This window comes from Gavia stellata, chromosome 2 (genome assembly GCF_030936135.1).
Source record: "Gavia stellata isolate bGavSte3 chromosome 2, bGavSte3.hap2, whole genome shotgun sequence".
Lineage (NCBI taxonomy): Eukaryota > Metazoa > Chordata > Aves > Gaviiformes > Gaviidae > Gavia > Gavia stellata.
In genome coordinates this window covers 28208376-28226821 of record NC_082595.1, presented here as the reverse complement: position 1 = coordinate 28226821, position 18446 = coordinate 28208376, and the positions used below count along the sequence as shown (strand labels likewise).

At 33.9% G+C, this 18446-nt stretch overlaps 1 protein-coding gene across 1 annotated transcript in view; it reads left to right on the top strand.

Annotated features, from left to right (window-relative positions):
• RYR2 (ryanodine receptor 2) overlaps window positions 1-18446 on the top strand; it is a 443307-nt gene that overhangs the window by 383098 nt on the left and 41763 nt on the right. Inside the window, exons 80-87 of the mRNA XM_059830672.1 lie at window positions 3119-3218; window positions 4173-4252; window positions 5516-5592; window positions 6889-6962; window positions 8539-8556; window positions 14791-14871; window positions 15800-15888; window positions 17478-17606. Coding sequence (XP_059686655.1) covers window positions 3119-3218; window positions 4173-4252; window positions 5516-5592; window positions 6889-6962; window positions 8539-8556; window positions 14791-14871; window positions 15800-15888; window positions 17478-17606 — 648 coding nt within the window. The remainder of the gene's footprint in view (window positions 1-3118; window positions 3219-4172; window positions 4253-5515; window positions 5593-6888; window positions 6963-8538; window positions 8557-14790; window positions 14872-15799; window positions 15889-17477; window positions 17607-18446) is intronic.

Below are 18446 nucleotides of genomic sequence, written 5' to 3'. Positions count from 1 at the left end.
TATAAAGATTCTGTTTGAGTACTTGATGTTGTATTTTAATACATAGCTTGTACTCATCCATGCCTGACATTGAAATTAACAGATGTTTTGCCAATGTAAGACCTGTCTAATATGATTTATTCTCTGGACTAAACAGAGGTCTTGAAAAGTATAAAATATGAAGACAATTCAAAGGAGAAGGATTCATCTTAGAATAGTTAAGTTGAAAGTAATTTCTTCCCTTTCCATCTTTTTGTTTATTCTGTTTACTCTTTAACTATTTCATAACTTCATATTAAAAAAAGAAAAAAGGAATGCTCTGTAGAAGTAGGATCACATGCCTGCACTCCATGGCTGTGAGCTTAGTGGTAGCAGCAAACAAACCTCTCCATATGGCTTAGCTCCAAGGGAGAGTCCAAGAATCATTCTTTGTACAGATTATGAGAAAATAAACCATTTCAGTGGCACACTTGTCAGTTAAAGCTCCTATTTAGTTTTTGCAAGTTTGTTGCCTACAAATTCTACCTAAAACTTGTGGGTTTGCCCAATGTGTGTTTTAGCATAAGGTTGCTTGTAATCATTTAAAAACCAAAAAAGCAGAATGAAGGAGAAAATGTTTGAGGCTCTGCTTTCAAAGAGTATGATGAAAAAGTTTCCTTGGCGTGGGAGGTTGGTTGAGGACTATAATGTGGGAATACATGTACGTACATTTCTAAGTGGTCAGCTTTTTCCCATGTAAACGGAAAACACCCAAGATAAAATAGACTTGGTTTTCTCTGAGTTCTTTTTTTTTTTTTTTTTTTCCAATTCTGGTGAATTACTTTAAATGTTTAATTTAGTATGAAGTATTTTTTGCTATTGTTGTGATGGTTTTGTGAATGACAGAAAATTCAAACCACTGGCTAATTATTTTGGGTAGTTTTCTTGACATCAACTGTGTCAAGCACAATAAAGTGCAAAAAACTGTGCTGGTAGCACAGGTAACAGTGTTAGCAGTAAGTGCATCAGAGAATTGGGAATACCTTGACCATCCCACAGCTCTATTAATTTAGTATACTTTGTATGCAATGGGTGGCCCACTTCATATCAGTGCTGCCATCACATACATGTATATGTGTTAACATTGCATGGAGAAAGCAACAGTGAAAAAGCATTGTCAAGCTGAAGAAGGAACCATGATTTTTTGGGGCTATCGTCAAAGGAATGGTTGCTTTTAGAAGAAATGTTTGTGGCGGTTTTTTGTTGGTGGATTTTTTCTTTTTTTTTTTTTTTTTGGTCTGCTTTGTTACTAGTTACCTAGACAGCTTGATTTCCATGGAAAATGCCACTCTTCTCACTTTAAGCTGTTTGGCAATGCCTGTTCCTACTATTCTTCTATAGTGCCATTGCAAGAAGTGTGTATACTCGTTCTTTTAGCCTGTAGATTATGCAGATGCATCCTCACTATAAGCATTCTTATAAACTTATCAAAAAAATATTGTATAATGAAAGTAGTATAGCTGATGTTAGGCTTGTGAACAAAAGTGAATAATAAATCTTGCAGTGGAAGAAAAATGAAAGATTGTTGGGTCTAAAACTAAAGTAACTAGAAATAAGAAATAGTTTTTTAAAAAAAAAAACATTGATCAACTTTCAGTGGCATCTGAAGCAAATGAAAATATTTTGTTGTAGCTATATTGAACCTGTGATGTCATGATTTTCTGGTGGTTTGTGCGCGTGGTGTGTGTCTGCGTGTGTGTATGTGCGTATGTTTCTGTTTTGTTTTTGTTGAACTCCCAGGAAGAGGTTTAAACATGAAGGCAAAACTTTCAAACCTTAGCATGGCTAAATATGAAGCAAAGCTGCCATTTTTTTTTCTTTCCTTTTTGTGCCTCCATTTAGATCTGTCACATAATTTAAAGAAAAAAAGAAAGATACAATTTAACCACAGGAGAGCTAATAGTGTGAAAAAAAAACCCTGATGAATTTTGTTTCCGCAGCACGATATTATCAAAGATTTAAGAAACAAATTTGCCAGCCTCGGCGAGAACTCTCTGGTAACAGCATAAATGTCTGTGTTGGTTTGCTTTTGAGTTAAAGGTTTCTTTTTCATTCATTTGAACATATTTCTCTTTTTTACCTCTTCTTTTTTAATTTATTATTCATACCCTCTATTTAGCAAGCCTTCATTTTTTAAACCTCTTCCATCTTCCAATGTCTTTTTTCCGTAACTTGGATGGAAAGTTTATGGCAGCAAAGCTGTCATTCTGGCTACTTCTGCTGCAGCTGTTCCTGCTTTTAGGTCATACATGTTTTGGGCGTTGTGTTTTTGGACATGATACTAACTGATTGTGTCATGTTCCTTTTGAGTAAGCTTTTACCACGCCATCCGATGGACTCACTGTCATAGGGCTCTATGCAACTTTCATTTTGCAACTTATACTGCTTAGTCATCCTCAATTCTGCAGCAAACTTTAATTAACTTGGTGAACGTTCAAACTCATCTGGAATTAACTGTGCCTTTATGTTTGCTCTTTATGTTCTTCTTTATGTTTTCGGTAGTAGTTTAAATTATAAAGAACAAACTTCACCATTGCTCAAGCAACGCCATGCAGTATTGTTTGTTGCCGCTAGAGAATGCAAAATATAAAAGCACAGTGTATTCTATCAAATATTCTGTTGGTAGGGTGGGCAATCTATATTGTAATATAATTATATGTTTTGAAAAAAATTCTGAGATGCTTCTGTTACTCTGGTATTCAGCAACAACTTGCAACTCAAGAGCCACATACTGAGCAGTATGAAGTTATGGTCACGATATAGAAGATTATTAAGAGTATGAACTGTTGCACAAAAACATGGCACAAAAGTGCAAGTTTGATATATGCAGTATATATATAACGAACATGGGCTTTGAACTAACCTAATGATTTACAATTGAGATTATTCTTTTCAGATAAACTGCTAAAAGCATATTAAAGAAAAATACCAAGGGGAGAATATTACTTGAACATGTTAAATATCTGTTCAGGAGCATTGTATGTATTAAAATGGTCCATGATGTTGCCATAGAGCCCATATACTAAGAGAAAACCAAAGACCTTTGGAGAACTGATACTAACTGAAGTCCTCATCTTAAATGACTGGAATTTTTATTCAGGAAAAAGAAATGGAAAAGCAAAAACTTCTGTATCAACAAGCCAGACTGCATGACCGGGGTGCTGCTGAGATGGTTCTGCAGACAATCAGTGCTAGTAAAGGTAATGTTTTGTTGTGTAGATTACATATTAAACCTTATTTCTAATGATCTTTGAAATGACTGTAATTCTTATTGGGCAAAACCTGCAGATGTTTGGCACTAAAGTTTGCTTTCAAAATGCACCCAAAGTTTCAAAAATTATTGCCAGCGAATCCAAAAAAGTATAATGAATAATTCTCTTGAGGTGGTGGTGGTGGTGGTGGTTGTTATTATTATTAGTATTAATTTTTCTAGTGATGATTGAGAGTGAAAAAGTTCATTGCTTTAGCAGTATGCAATGACAAAAAGGCCCTCAAATTCTGCGAGGTATACAGTTCTGAAGTAGGTGTAGACTTTGGTCCTTTTTTTTTCCCCCCACTCCCCAAATATCTACTTTATTAGTGTACTTTGATAAAACATTTTGGAAGTGTGAATGATGCTTTTGTCCCTTAGACACCATCTTACTCTAGGGTTTGATGCTGTCATTGTCTGTTTTGTGATTTGTTTCCACACTAGTTATGTTTTAAAAATTCCCATTTACAAATTTCATTTACTGTAACTAAATGTTTTGGATCACCATCATTTTCTGAAGAAACAGGAAAAAAAAAATCTAGACTGGTACGCAGAGGAGACGTATTGTTAAACTTGAAAGCTAGCTTAAAATTGTGCATCCAGCCTTAAATCAACTCTTGGATGCTCTAGCGAATGAAACATGTTTTATATTAATTGATCTCAGTTCTTCCTGTCTTATATCTTGCTTCTTTTGTGTGCTGTGTATATATTACACTACGTTTGTAGGCGCTCAGGAAGATATTAAGTCACACTGGAGATCATGAAAGAAAAATAGGTCTGTTTTACAAGAGAAAGAAAAAGGCCTCACCTGATAAATTACCATTTAAGTCATTGTACAGATAAGTTAATAGAACATTCTTGGGTTTATATCTGATCTAAAAGTACATTTTAAAATAATTTTAAGGTGAGATGGGGCCAATGGTTGCAGCTACCCTAAAGCTAGGGATTGCCATCTTAAATGGAGGAAATTCTACCGTTCAACAGGTAAGGTACTAATTTATTTTCACCCATTCTAGTCAGTATGGATCTTTATACCATGCTCATTATTATTGTAGTAGCGCATTATGTAATGTGTCTGTTTGTCAGATGCTGGTTACCCTCTTACTCTTGGTCCCAGAAGAAAATAGTGTACAAAAGTACCTTGTTTCTAGGTATATATTTCTTATTCGTGTACATATAATTAATCTACAGAATACAAGGCTAAAAGAAATTTGTTTTGCACTTCAGCTGGAAGGGGGAAATTTTATGTTAAATCATTAACTTCTGGAGGAATGCTGTGGGAAGGAAGGATTTCCTGGGAGATTGCCATTGTCCTGTGGCCAGCAGAGCAAAATCACTGACCCCAGTCTTCACCAAAAAAAATGTTACACAACTTCAGAAGTCCTTAGCTTATGCCACGGAGAGTCTTGGTGATAAAAGCAGAGAACTCAAACTTGATTTACTAATCTATAGTAAGATAATGTGGTAAGCAGTGGATAAGTTTGATACGTTAACAGTATTCTGCGCTGTTGAAGAGAAGTGACTGATACAGAGTACATTCAGTGTTCTGTATCCTGAGTCCAGAAAGCTTCATACCTGCCATTACTACATTGCTGTAGGATGGTTTGAAGAATACAGACACTGGGAACAGTTAAGGTCCCAAGTTAAGCAACCACTGAAGCAGCTGAATGCAGCCAAAAGTAAAGTTCTTTTCAGGGAATATCATTACCAGGAACTGGCCAGAAAGACAACAAATTGTGCAGAAAAGTATCTGCTTGAACCATTGCCAGTTCTTTGTGATGTCATGATATTAAATTACTTAGGAAAATCATGACTACTAACATGTTGTTGCAGCTAAAATAATCTAAAACAAACCGAGGTTATGACAAGCCCAGTCCGGTGCTGAAACGGTAGAGTCAATACAAATTTGTGGCCCAGTAGTGGCAAAATTGTATTTATATTAAAAATGAAATTTTGCTTGCTGTGTTGACTTTAGTTACTATCTTTATTTTCCATGTTTTAAAAAGGAAGGAATATCCAAAATGGATGACCTTCTTTTCTGTAAAGGACATGAGCATTAAATGTTCGTTATATTTTTGATACCGGCATTTTTCTCTGTAAGACTCTTTTATCTAATTTGTAAATATTAGAGATATTTGAAAACACCAGCATCACTAATAATCTAGAATCCATATGGTATTAAGTTAACTAGATTAACACATAGTACCAATATTACTTCTCTGTGTAAATTATTTGTGTTTACTGCAGAAAATGCTTGACTACCTCAAGGATAAAAAGGACGTGGGATTCTTTCAGAGCCTTGCTGGTCTTATGCAGTCCTGTAGGTAAGAAAATATCTACTTTAAAAATTTATTATTTTGCTTTTAGGTTTTATTCCACAGGATTTATAGTTTGGGAAAGATCCTCTACATACTTTTTGCTAACAGCACCTGGGGACTGTAATGTGCTAGATTTGGGGTAAAGGACAAGGTGGTGCTCATGGTATGAAAATCTTCATATGATACGGATCTACCTTGGTGAGAGAGCTCTTCTCACAAATGTTTATGCCAGAAAACAATTCCAGAGTTAGGAGCATTCCTCAGGGGCAAATTCTTAATGCTGGAGGGCAGAGACCAGGATAACGATCAATGTTAAGTAATCATAAAGATTTTTGGAAGCCCCAACTTTCTTAGAAATATTAATAGGACTTTTTAGAAGGCAGAAAAAAGAATAGAATGTTGTGTTTTAATAAACTGTGGCAGTGCTGTGACTTTTTGTCCATTCATGCTTCTTGACAGTTTATATTGATTTTATATAAACAAATAAATATATATATTTAAATGGTTTATATACAATTCATAAGAATAAACCATATCAATAAATAATATATTAATGAATATAAAACATAGGACTAAGAGGGGCTTCCTGGCTCAAGCAGTTCAGTCTTCTGTTATGTCAAGGGCACCATGTTATAACCTTTTTTCTTAACACTGTCTTTGGCCAAGTTTCCTTTTAAAATCAGTGAGGTTTCTTGCCAGCAGAACTACTGCTGTAGTTTGTCTACATTCATCTGACTTTTATAAACATTCTTGCTTATGAACAGAAGTTATACATGGCTAGCTGACATGCTGAGCCATGAAAGGTAGAACTTTGCAGATTCACAAATGGAAATATGTAAGAGTATATGTTCCTTAAATCTGCTTAGTTGAATACTAATAGCTTCAGTGTTTCAGAATGTGGTGGGAGAAGAACAGTGAGTGGAAATAATCATCACATAGTTTCTTAATGGACCTTGCTGCTTGGGATGAACTGGGCTATAATATAAAAGTAGTCAATAATATGGCTTCTTTGTAACCCCTAAAAAGAGTATGTATATCTTAAACACATACATTCCCTTTTTTTGGTCAGTCATAAAGAGCTAAATTCTATTGTCATTTGCAGGGCAAAAGCAGATTAAGTCTGTAGAGCCGAGTTCTGTAATCTTGTAGCAGACATATATTAGAGCCACTGAAATGTATCTTCTTGACACTAGCATGATTATATACTTAAATGAAATCACAAATCCTTCTCTATCTTTCACAAAATGAAATATCACATATATTTAATTAATCACAGGACAAATGTTATTTTTCTCATTGCAGTGTTCTTGACCTAAATGCATTTGAACGTCAGAACAAAGCAGAAGGCCTTGGCATGGTGACTGAAGAGGGATCAGGTACTATCGATTTAACAGATATGATTAGTGAACTTTTTCTCTTTTACATTTTGCAGAAGCAAGTTGAATTTGAAAGAACCCTGTAAATATATATATAGAGGCTGAAGCTAAAATATGATTCCTAAGAGTGGTTTATGTTTAATTGGCCTACCTAAGCCCATGCTTGTCAATAGTAAATCACTAGCATGTGTTGAGTTTCAGAATGGTCTCAGGGGACTCTTACCCATCATTCTGAAGAAGTGAAGACATTACATGTAAAATTGAAAACAAATTCTAGTTGCAAACAGCGGTGTTTATGCATGTAAAACATTTCAGAAGTCCCTAACCAGTTTCAGCATAAAATGAAATTTTGACTTCTTAAACTGTCTTGGCTGGAATGAAAACCAGACAATTTAGTTAAGCCAGAAGTTAAATATTAGAGGTTGAGGGAACTGTATCTGCTGTTTGGAAAAAAAGTCTGCTGGGAACGCTTTTACTTTGAAATAATTATTTTCTGTTTGTCTTTGGGGAAATATTACAAAATTTTGGCTTTACTTTTGACTTTGAACCAATTTGGCTTTCTACCCTCTGTGTTGTCAGTTCACTGTCAATTTCTTTCTTCCATCTGACAGAAAGTTCTACTACTCCCTTACTGTGATTGTCTGGAAACATTAGGTTTATTCTTATGTGACTTAATAGAGCTACGAAAGCACATTTTCTCCCCTTTATCATCAGTATTTTTTATGGTGCATTTTTGTATTTAAATCTTACAGTGACCTAATCTTTTAGTGTGTTTTTATCTTAAAAACAAGGTAAAAAAGCTTGACTGTATAATCATCATTGCATTTGGGGGTTCATAATTCACACCTGCAACACTGCATATCTCATTGACTATTGTGCCTATAGTTCTTTTATGTGGCATATTTCTTGAATATTCAACTGCTTGTCTCAAATCAAAATCATGAACTATTAAATTTGACTGAATGACTTCAAGACTGATTGTAAATGCTGCTTCTCCGAAAGTGCTCCCACAGTTTAAATTATAGATCAAATCCTGCTAGACTTATATGAGTAAACAAAAGAAAGTGAACCCACGTGGATAAAATTTGGTCACAAGATTGTGGATTGAGCACTGATGCAGCTATCCAGCATATAAGGTTTTAGCCATTACTTTGAAGTTTTACTGAAGATTATTCTGCACAGTGTTTTGTTCTTTTGGACAACATTTCTATTACTAAATAATTAAATTTATGATTTATAATGTTGGATTTTGAAATGGACTGTCAAGATATCGGTTCATTTTTCTTTTGACTGCTGCATCTATTTCTAGAAAAGACTGATTTTGCATGCAAATACAAATAGATCTTTAAATGCTGCATAATTGACTCTACCTATGTTAGAGTATTTTTGTGCCTCCTCATTTGAGGTTTTTTTTAATTTTCTGTTTATTTGATCTTTCTCTTTTAGTACAGAACTAATTTGCCAAAACCAATACTAACTATATTTTGTATTTGCTAAAAACAATTTCTCAACTTTTTTTTCCTTTTTTCCCTGTTTCTTTTTCTTTGAACTAATTGTCCTGTCCTCCCTTCCTCAGTCATCACTCATGAGCGTGGTAATTATTAAAAACAACTGCCTATTCTTTATTTTTCCTGCTCTTAGTTTTGTGTCAGCACTGTGCAGCTCCTGAACACCATTAGATTTTCTGTTCCTGTAAGACTGTTAAACTAGTGGGTTCTTTTCTATTATTATTACAATTGTGTATTCCAAAATTCTTGTTTTTTATTTCAACTCTCCCCACTTTGTTCTTTCTCCTTTTCTCAGGATTTGCACAGTAACTGGCACACTAGATGTAAGAGCAGCAAGCTTTTTTTAAACTCTTTTTTTTTCTGTTCTTTTTTAATTTATTTTCATTTTAGTGAGCCCAGTATTTGCGATGGATGAATGTTAAAAAAAAAAAAAAGTATACTTATACATACACAAAGCCTTGTGCTATAGTCCTCCTGTAGTATTTATGTTGTGCATTGAATGTGGCTTTATCGCTGCATTGATTTGTGCAAGCACAGGAAATCAGTGGTGGATCCAGTGAGGATTTGAGGGTGGTTAGTAAGAAGACGACTTGCCACTGGCTAGGTTTGTCTAATGCGGTCAGGAGTTGATACAAGAAAGAGGTGTTGCATCACTAATTTAGAGAAATCAATGATGTTTACAGGTGGTTCTTCCTTGCTCTGAAAGCTACTTGATGTGTTAAGGTTCCTATACCTCAAAGGTTCCTTACTTCAAGTGACGGAAGAGCTTTGTAGTAGCAGTTGCCATGAGATGTTCCTGTCGCCATGAGAAATGAGAATTTAAAATACAAAATGTGTATACCATTCAGCAGAAACAATAAGCTCAAATACAGCAGATGTCTTTTCATTAGCGAAATGTTGGGGAGGGGGATGATCTGGATTTTTATTTGTTTCCTCAGTGGAAATTTTTTATTTGGCAGATTAACAAAATTCTATGCTTAGGATCATGTGTCTTTCTTGTCTTTGTTACTAAGCAGCAGCAATGTCAAGATACAGTAATCACACTATGTTGAAGAATTCTTGGCACAAAGGGATTATGTTTGCTAACAGTACCTTTTTTATGTGTTAATATCCAGCTATGGAAAATTCAAGAAAACAGAACAAAGTAAAGCCAAACCAAAAAAAAGACTGTTCTTTTCCTTTTCAGGGTTACATTATTCTTGATATTATGCTACCTTCAAATAATAATAATTTTTTCTATTATGAAGCACACCTTTTTCAATTCATTGAAAAGTAGTTTACATAAGAGCTGTACAGGTACTGGTATTAATACCTGATAGCATTATGAAAGCCCAGCCAGTGTGTCTGTAGGGAAACTCCTGTAGTGAACAGTTTCCAAGTATCCTAAATTTATGGGATACCTGAGATCATATGTCTGTTTGCAATCCTATGAATAACCATCTGTAAGTACTACAAAGGAAGTACCAAAGATGTGGAAATGGTTTTTTCCTATTCCTTTTTTCAAGGGAGATACTTACTCTATGAGTAATTAATTACTCCTCAATTAAAGATAATTTTATTGATTCCCAAGGGAATGATGGGATATAAAATGTGCACTGTAGCCTGTTTCTCATGTTACCTGAATCTGATGCAGAAGCATATTAATGAGTAATTGTCATTCAGTTTACAACCTATAAGCCTGAAACTATTCTTGCCAAAGTCAAGGGAAAAATACTGTTGACACTTATGGGAAGAGAGTCAACTTTTCCTCAAGGGCAGGGCTTGTTTCTGGTCCATGTCAACCTTGGCAATAGGTAGAAAGCCCTGTACTGAGTCAACATCGATGTGAGATTTATTGCTCTATTCCAACTGTTTCTTTGTGCTGTCCGCATCGTAAGCTCCTTGTCCTGATATTCCTCTGACTGGTACTACCTTCCCTTTCCAAACCCTGGAACCCCCACTGGTAACAACATTGATGGTTCTTTAGCAAATGTGTTTCTTACTTGTTTTTGTGATGTACTCAATGTCGTTTCTTCTGTATGTATTTTGTTTTGATTGTTCTGTTTCCTTTTCAAAAAAGGGGGTTTCAAAACCAAAGACATAGAAATGTTTACTATCTTGCAATGATTTTTCATTTTTCATTTAACACTCACACTCCATGCTATTTCCCTGCAAGTCACAAAAATCTTGAAAGTGCAATGTATTTTTCCTTTGGAGAGACTTGTTTTACTTATCATATGAAGTAAAAAATTTAAGATGTTAAGTTTACAGCTAGATTCTTTTCCTTTTTGTCAGGAAAGTTCTATTTTTATTTTTAGTCTTTTAATATTGTATCATGGCATTATTTTGTTTCTCCATAAGTTCTCAGAAGGCCTATTTTAATAAAATAAAATCTTAGAATGAAATTTGATCTGATAGTAGTTCTTTAAGGACTTTCTATTAAACTGACTGAGAATGGTACACATGCCATATAATAAATAGCTATAATGAGGATACACATCAGGGCTATTTTAAGCCATTAATAATATGAAATCAATAAACATGCTTTTGCCCTTCACCAACCTAGTCACACTTAAAGTGGATGTTTAAATTCTGCGTGATCCACTGTAGCCTGCATTGGAGTGGTGTTTTCCACCTTTATACCTTTATATTTGATTCAGTGTTTGCATTTAAAAGGGAACTTAATTAGCTTCAGTTCAGAGAAATTCCTATGTGTCACCCGGTGAGAAAACAAGTGCATTTCTTATTTGAATCAGATCGATGAGAAGTCAAAGTCATGCAGCACTCCCAATGCAACCCACTATTGCCCGGGTCTTGTGATAAGAATAAATTCACTTGGTTTATCATGGGAGAGCTTTGCTCTTGCTTAACAGCCATCAAAAAGGAGCCCTGTTCCTTTTTGAAAGCTGAAAGTATTTGTATATTTCTGTAATATGTAGCATCAGACAAATGTTTCTGAGTAGTAATAGAAGTCAGATCTTTTCCGTTGAGTATTTAAAAAAAAAAAGAGGATTATGAAACTTGGACACATGTACTTTCAAGGAAGAAAACCATGTATTTCATTTTTCATTCAATCTTATTTTAATTTCCTACATGATTCCTCTGTTCCTATATATCACAATCACAAGCTACCAGTTTTGCAAAAACTGCGGGCTTAAAGCCTTCACGTGTGTAGCCTTATCATTTATACACAGCATGAGCAATGGCAGCATTTGGATGTCTAAGCAAATATAGGCCAGAATATACATCATATCAACAGAAATTAAAGAACATGGTTTTGTGGCAACCTAAGTCATACTATATGCAGTGTGTATGTTTGTAAGTACATTATCTATGCAAATTTTTGTGTGTACTGGCATGAATTTGTGTGCACAGCAGCAAAGGTTGTTCTCTTAGATTTTGTAGAAAGAAATGGATCTGCACTTCAGTTCTGTAGTTGCCAGTGAGACACCTCTTGCAGTCAGTGAGTAACATCTGAAAATTAAAATTCCTGTCAATACCAACATTGGTTTTAGTCAGATTTTGATCAGCTGTAGAAATTGAACATGAGGATTATTTTAAATCTTAGTGTGGCCAAGCTGTTTGAAACAGGGCTTTTTTGCTTCATTTTGAAATATGTAAAAATATTTTCAAAAGGAATGGACCTTTCAGGTCATGTGAAATGATGTACCTAAACACCTTCCGATTTTGAAAAATTTTGTAATAACTTGTATTCATTTTGTGATTTCTTTACAGTGGAGCTAATTAAAAGACCCTTCCAAACCCTTCCAATATTAAAGCTGGAATTTATTTTATAAAAATTCCTAAATTCCAGTGAGTGTACTAAAAGCCAGCAGATTACTTCATAAATTAATGTGTATAATCATTTTAACTTGAGACTTGTTTTCCTTCTTGTTCTGAAAACTCTTACTTGAAAAGATGGCAAGAAAAATAGAGGTGGAAAAATATTAAACTGTACCTTATTCTGTAGTCTTATTCATATGAACGGCTTCAGTTCAGTGATATCTTGATATGCAAGAAATACATGGTTGGGCCCTTTATGGGCTTGATTTTTCCAACTGTAATACATCAGCAATTTTCCTTGTGAGTTATTTTTTAAAATCATTGCCATCTCAGCAGTCAAGCTACACATCTTGCATGTGTGAAGGTACAGGCCCCGCCAAATATTTGGCTTTCTGTAATGCTTATTTTTGCAAATTATAAATATTCATCTAGATCAGCAAAGCATGTGACTCCAAGTCATCATCAGGAGTTCTGTTAAATTAAAAAAAAAAGAAAGTGACTAATTGTGCAGGATATTCTATACTCTGGCCTTTGGCCAGCAACATATGAAAGTATCTTGCAGGGCTGAACCTGCATATAATGTTGACTAATATACTTTTAAGTGCACAGGCACCTCTTGATTTTGCCTTCTTGCCTTCTCGAGCATATATTGTATTTATACATTAAACAGTACTGACAGAAACAGTCATTTATTTTTCAGTGTTTAATTAGCTGAAAGGATTTTCAGTCTTCTGTGACTGAAAAACTATATATCTGGTATTGATGTCTGGGATGGAGAAAAATGTCATGAAATGTCATGTATAGTATTTGGCTCATTCTTGGAGAAAGAATTGCATATGGTGTGCCACTACCATAAGTACACGTCTGGAATTAGGAGGAAGAACATTTTATCTTTCCCTATGTTACAAGAAACTGTGTTGGCATATACTTTGGTGATATGTGCTCTCAATACCAAACATTATGTTATGATGGCAACTGGAAAGAGTGAAATTTTGTACTTTTAAAATATTCATATTAGTTTTCAAAATGCTTTTGCTTCCTAATCCCACCACTGTACTGAAGCTTCTCCCTTTAAAATTCACAGGCTGTGGATTGATAAATCCATTAACTTGAACTTGTAGTCTTTCATAACTTTATGTAAAGTTAAATTTCTGATCATGTTTGTGTTTGTTTATATATATTCCAAATTGTACTAAATGCTGTTTACAATTCAGCTGTAATAATGCAATTATAACAATATAATAATTTATAAATGTAGACATTATAATTAGATTTATCCACCAACATAACAGTATATCAATAATGGTTAGTGTACTTGTTATTGTCTACAACCTTTTTGAAAAAAGCTTTTTTTTCCTTTTAAATTTTAATTCATTTACTCTTCTGGTTTCACTCTCTTCAAGCACTAAAAATATTCTTTGTAGACATGGGACTTTGAAGTTCAGATAAAAGCCTAAAATATCTCCCCATTAAAAAAAATCTTCCAAATTCTTTTGCAATTTGCTTACATTTTTATGTCCTTTCCTTTTGTTGTCTACAAATAGCACTTGGCCACAGATTCAAGTGATGTATATTCTTAAAAAGTAGAAGTTTTTATGGCTTCCATTTTTGTTGCCATACACATTCCAAATACTTTTCCAAAGTCCTAAATGGGAATTTCCTTATTTTCAATAGGTGACCTTTATTGTTTTGAACACCTATGTTGTTGTTCTCCTGTGTCATTTTATTAGCTGTTCCACATTTTCCTCAGTCGTGATTGTTTTTCTGGGTGAATGGTTGTTTCTCCTCTTCACATGTCAATGTACAAAGTTAACTGTATGTATTGGTGTAATTGAAATAATGGTGTGTTAACTGAGGGGTTTTTAGTATACTGTTTCCTGTGAAGAATCAAGAAAATAATTTGTTTGGATATTAGCTATTTACCAAAAAATGAACTGAAGGGCCTAATTCAGTAAAGCACATTGGCATTTGTTCTAGTTCATCATAAGTTTATTGCTTTATTTTGACAAGGGTGACAAATGTCCAACATCCATTTTGTGTCAGCAGCAGACAGGTACAAAATCCTCAAATACTTCAGCCTAAATGATCCTTGAGAATGCACACAGCTGTAAATTTCATGTGTTATTTTAGAGTATTTTAAAATCTAATAGTTTATTTGAGGAATGATTTTAATTACTGTTTGATTAAATCTCTTTCTGTATTTTTAAGTACCTTGTTTTGTGATGAATGAGAACCAAATTTATCCAGTCCTAACCTTTGTATGTAATGCAGCATTCATGCCCAGCAAACAAGAATATAAATAATTTGTAAAATGTTGCCAAGCTCATGCTGCCATATTTATAAATCAAAAGTCAAGTTTCATAATTTAATTTTATTTTTTTTTTAACCAAATAACTATCTGCCAAGCACAAGTCATATGTGCTTCAGATAGATTGGTGGTTATAAATTTTCTCTCCCCTTCTGTCTTTCTTAAAGTTAAATATGGAGATTTTCTTCAGGGGCTGTGGGGTGTTACTTGGCAGCCTGTGATAATCTGCTCCCATCTGGCCTTTCTACAGGAGAAAAGGTGATGCAGGATGATGAGTTCACCTGTGACCTCTTCCGCTTCCTTCAATTGCTTTGTGAAGGACATAATTCAGGTTTGTGGGCAGGCTGCCAGTCAGCTAAGCCAAGGTGATGGTAACTAAAGATAAAAGTTCATTGCTGAAGGTTTGGCAGCCTTCATAAAATATTATGAAAGGTGGATTAGCTGCTAGACTGTACATGAAAGGAAAATATTTATGTGGAATTAAATTGCCAGGTTTTTTAATCAGCTTTAACTTTGTAGAAAAGAGAATGGTTTCCAAAATGATGGGTTTTGGATTCTGACGTACTAGGAAAGGTAAATTTGTATAGGAAGATGTACATGGTTTATAACTTCTAGTCAGTGAAGATTCAGGAAGGTATATTTATTGTTCTTTGGCACTTGTATGCTTTCTGGTGTGTGCTAATGTCAGTTAGAATTGTATGTGAAATTACAACATACACAATACCTGTCTTGAAGAAGTAGCATGTACTTTAAAAATACAAAACCAAATTAAACAAATACATAATATTAAGCATATTTTTATTACTAAGTACATTTTCCTGTGTTCTCTGTGTCATTTTTTTTAGCCATTGGACATATTTGTGACTTTGTAATCAGGAATTGTATAATTATGTGATTTAATTTTCCTTTTGCTTAACAAAATATATACTAGATGTAATTTTGTTGATATTGATGGAATTCTAGAGACGTAAAATTAGTCATAAATGAGATGAAAATAAGATCAAGTTAAAGTTCTACAGATGAAACAGATAATCAAGCTTCTGACTTCAGAAGTTCACTGGTAGGTGATCTCTGCAATAAAATGCTGAAACTCTTAAAACAGTTTGTTGCCAAAAAAAAAAAGAGTTAAAAAAAATAAATCCATTCCTTTAAGCTATACTTTCCTAGATCATGTTAAATCAGAATTAATTTGCAGGAGTAATTTTGTAAGTCTTTAACACTTATACAAATTGAAATTAAACCTTTATTTGCATTCTTAGATTTTCAGAATTACCTGAGAACTCAGACTGGTAACAACACAACTGTTAATATTATCATTTCCACTGTGGATTACTTATTAAGAGTTCAGGTAGGTTAACGTATATACTAATTAAGTAGGTGACAATAATTACTTGTATCTATACAATACTTACCTATCTTTTTAAATTTATTTCATTTATTTTGATCATAAGGCAGAAGTTTGTATGTGGAGACTCCAAATTTCTTAATTTCTCTCGAATTTGCTTCAGCAATACATGGTTTGCTGCCACAAAAGTTCTGTTTACAGCAAAATCAAACTTCATTACCACAAAATGTTCAGTTTTATTAGAGGACCACATTTATTTGTCATGACATTTATTCTGGCTACTGTAGCCCACGTTGATGAGCAAGGCTGTAATTCTCTACTTGTTACAGACTTCAAGAGTTGTTATTTTGTACTGTCAGAGTCAAAGGTGACAAAAGTGTGAAAGACTGATTTCAGCCATTATATGCAAGAATGCAATGGAGTCTGTTAACCAACAAGAGCAGGCAGAAGGTAGAGACATGCTAAGTGTATCAGTGAATACCATTAGCCAGTTGTTGACTGAGACTACCCTGTGATTGAGAAATGTTTTGTATTGTTCAAGTTAAACTTCAGCCAGCTGCTTTTTCATCCGTGTTCTGTTTAATCTGAACACTGGGCTGCTGTATGGATAGTCATGGGATGGCATGAAGTGAAGCATAAGAACAGCATATCATTTTCTAAGGAGGAAAAAAAAGCAAAAAGAAAAAACAAAAGCAGAAGGCTAGATTAAAAACCCTTCAAACATCTAATTTGAATTATCTTCCTAATCTTTAAATATGAAAACATTACATTGTCAGAACCCAGTAGAAAGTAATGAAAAAAAATCTAGTTTGTTTCCAGATTAGAGCATCTGAAAGACTTGAAAACGTGTTTTGTGATAAAAGTTAATAATTTTTACCTATTATTCTCATATTTCTGAAAATCACTGTGCCTGACAATATATTTTGTTGTGTTTTTAGAATTTATCTAGTTAAGTTTTCCCTTTAGCCATTTATTTATTGGGCCTGAGAATTCCAGGCTTTGAAAATTGGTGTTTTTTAAGTTGCTGCTGTTATCAACATTGCTTTTTATCTTTATGCATTCTTTAGAAGTTGTAGGAGCAGTGCAATGATTTTCATTCCATTGCTTACTTTGTTGGAACTTTAATAAGCTCGCCTTTGGGGAGGACGGAAAGAGGAATCATGCACGCAAAGCAACATTTGCTCCCACTATTGACTAGGTGTCAAGCACGCAGTGTAAAGAGAGATTGTTTAATGAACAGTATGCAGCATGGTAGTACTACCATGCAGGCAGTTGTATTTCTAAGAGCGGATACCAAAAACTCTAATTTTTTTTTTTTTTTATTTGGAGGTTTGCTGTGGGTTTTTTTTTAATTATTTATTTCAGTTTATTTGTTTTCCTATTGATTGCCTTGAGATGAAACTACAATTCTTGAAGTACTACTTGAGAATCATTGGGGGTGGGGGTGGGGGGTGTCATCTAAAACCTTTATAAACTAAATACTTTCCAGAACTAGAATGCTATCTAATGTTATTTTTCTTATCTTGATGAATAACTGGTTAGAAGCAGTTTAATTACATAATCTCTTTGTGCTTCTCACAACTGTTTTTTAGGAATCCATTAGTGATTTCTATTGGTATTATTCTGGGAAGGATGTTATTGATGAGCAAGGACAACGAAATTTTTCCAAAGCCATCCAGGTTGCAAAACAAGTTTTCAATACTCTTACAGAGTATATCCAGGTAAATTAGTTTCATTGGAGTTTTATGGATTTGAAAGAAAACTAATCACGCTTTTGGCATGAAGACATATTGTGCCTAGATATAACATACATAGAAATATAATACAGATGCATTTATGCGTCAACATTATTTTAGTGCATTTATTTAAATAGGAAGTGAAGTTTTGAAATATGTATATAGCTGTCACTGCTCTTTTGGAATCTCAGCAATTTAGTCAAATTTACAGTTATTAGTAAATAATCGTCCTTTGGTTGTATGCAAGATAGTAGAGTTTTTTGTTTTGTTTAATTTGGCCTAGACTGCAGCAGTGTTACTCACTTTAAAGTCTTCACTTTTAATCCATTGAGAAACTAAGGTCAATGCAAAACATAGTTGCTATTTAGTCAAAAGAACATTAGATAGTATTTTCTGTCAGGAATAAGGCTGTTTTAAGGCATCAAGGTTGTGTTTGAAATACTGAAGTCACACATTACATTTGAGAATTGTAGAGATGTACTTGAGATGGACTCTGCAATAAATGAGATCGGGATCAATTCTGTCAAAATAAAAATATAGCAGTTCTTCCATGATATGTTAGGAATTCAGTGTAACTTAGTTCTTAATTCCTCATGTAAATCAGTCAACAATATTACAGTTTGTTTCTACATATAATAAGCAGGTTAGAGAGAATTTCATTAGACTATTAGGTGTCTATTATATTGTTTTCATTCAAATGAAAACCATTATTATGAAAATAGTATTTTATAGTTCATGAGGATGAGATGTGATAGGATATGACTGAATAAATATGAGTAGAGGCAGCTTATATACATGTGCGTATGTGTATTTAATGTATACATA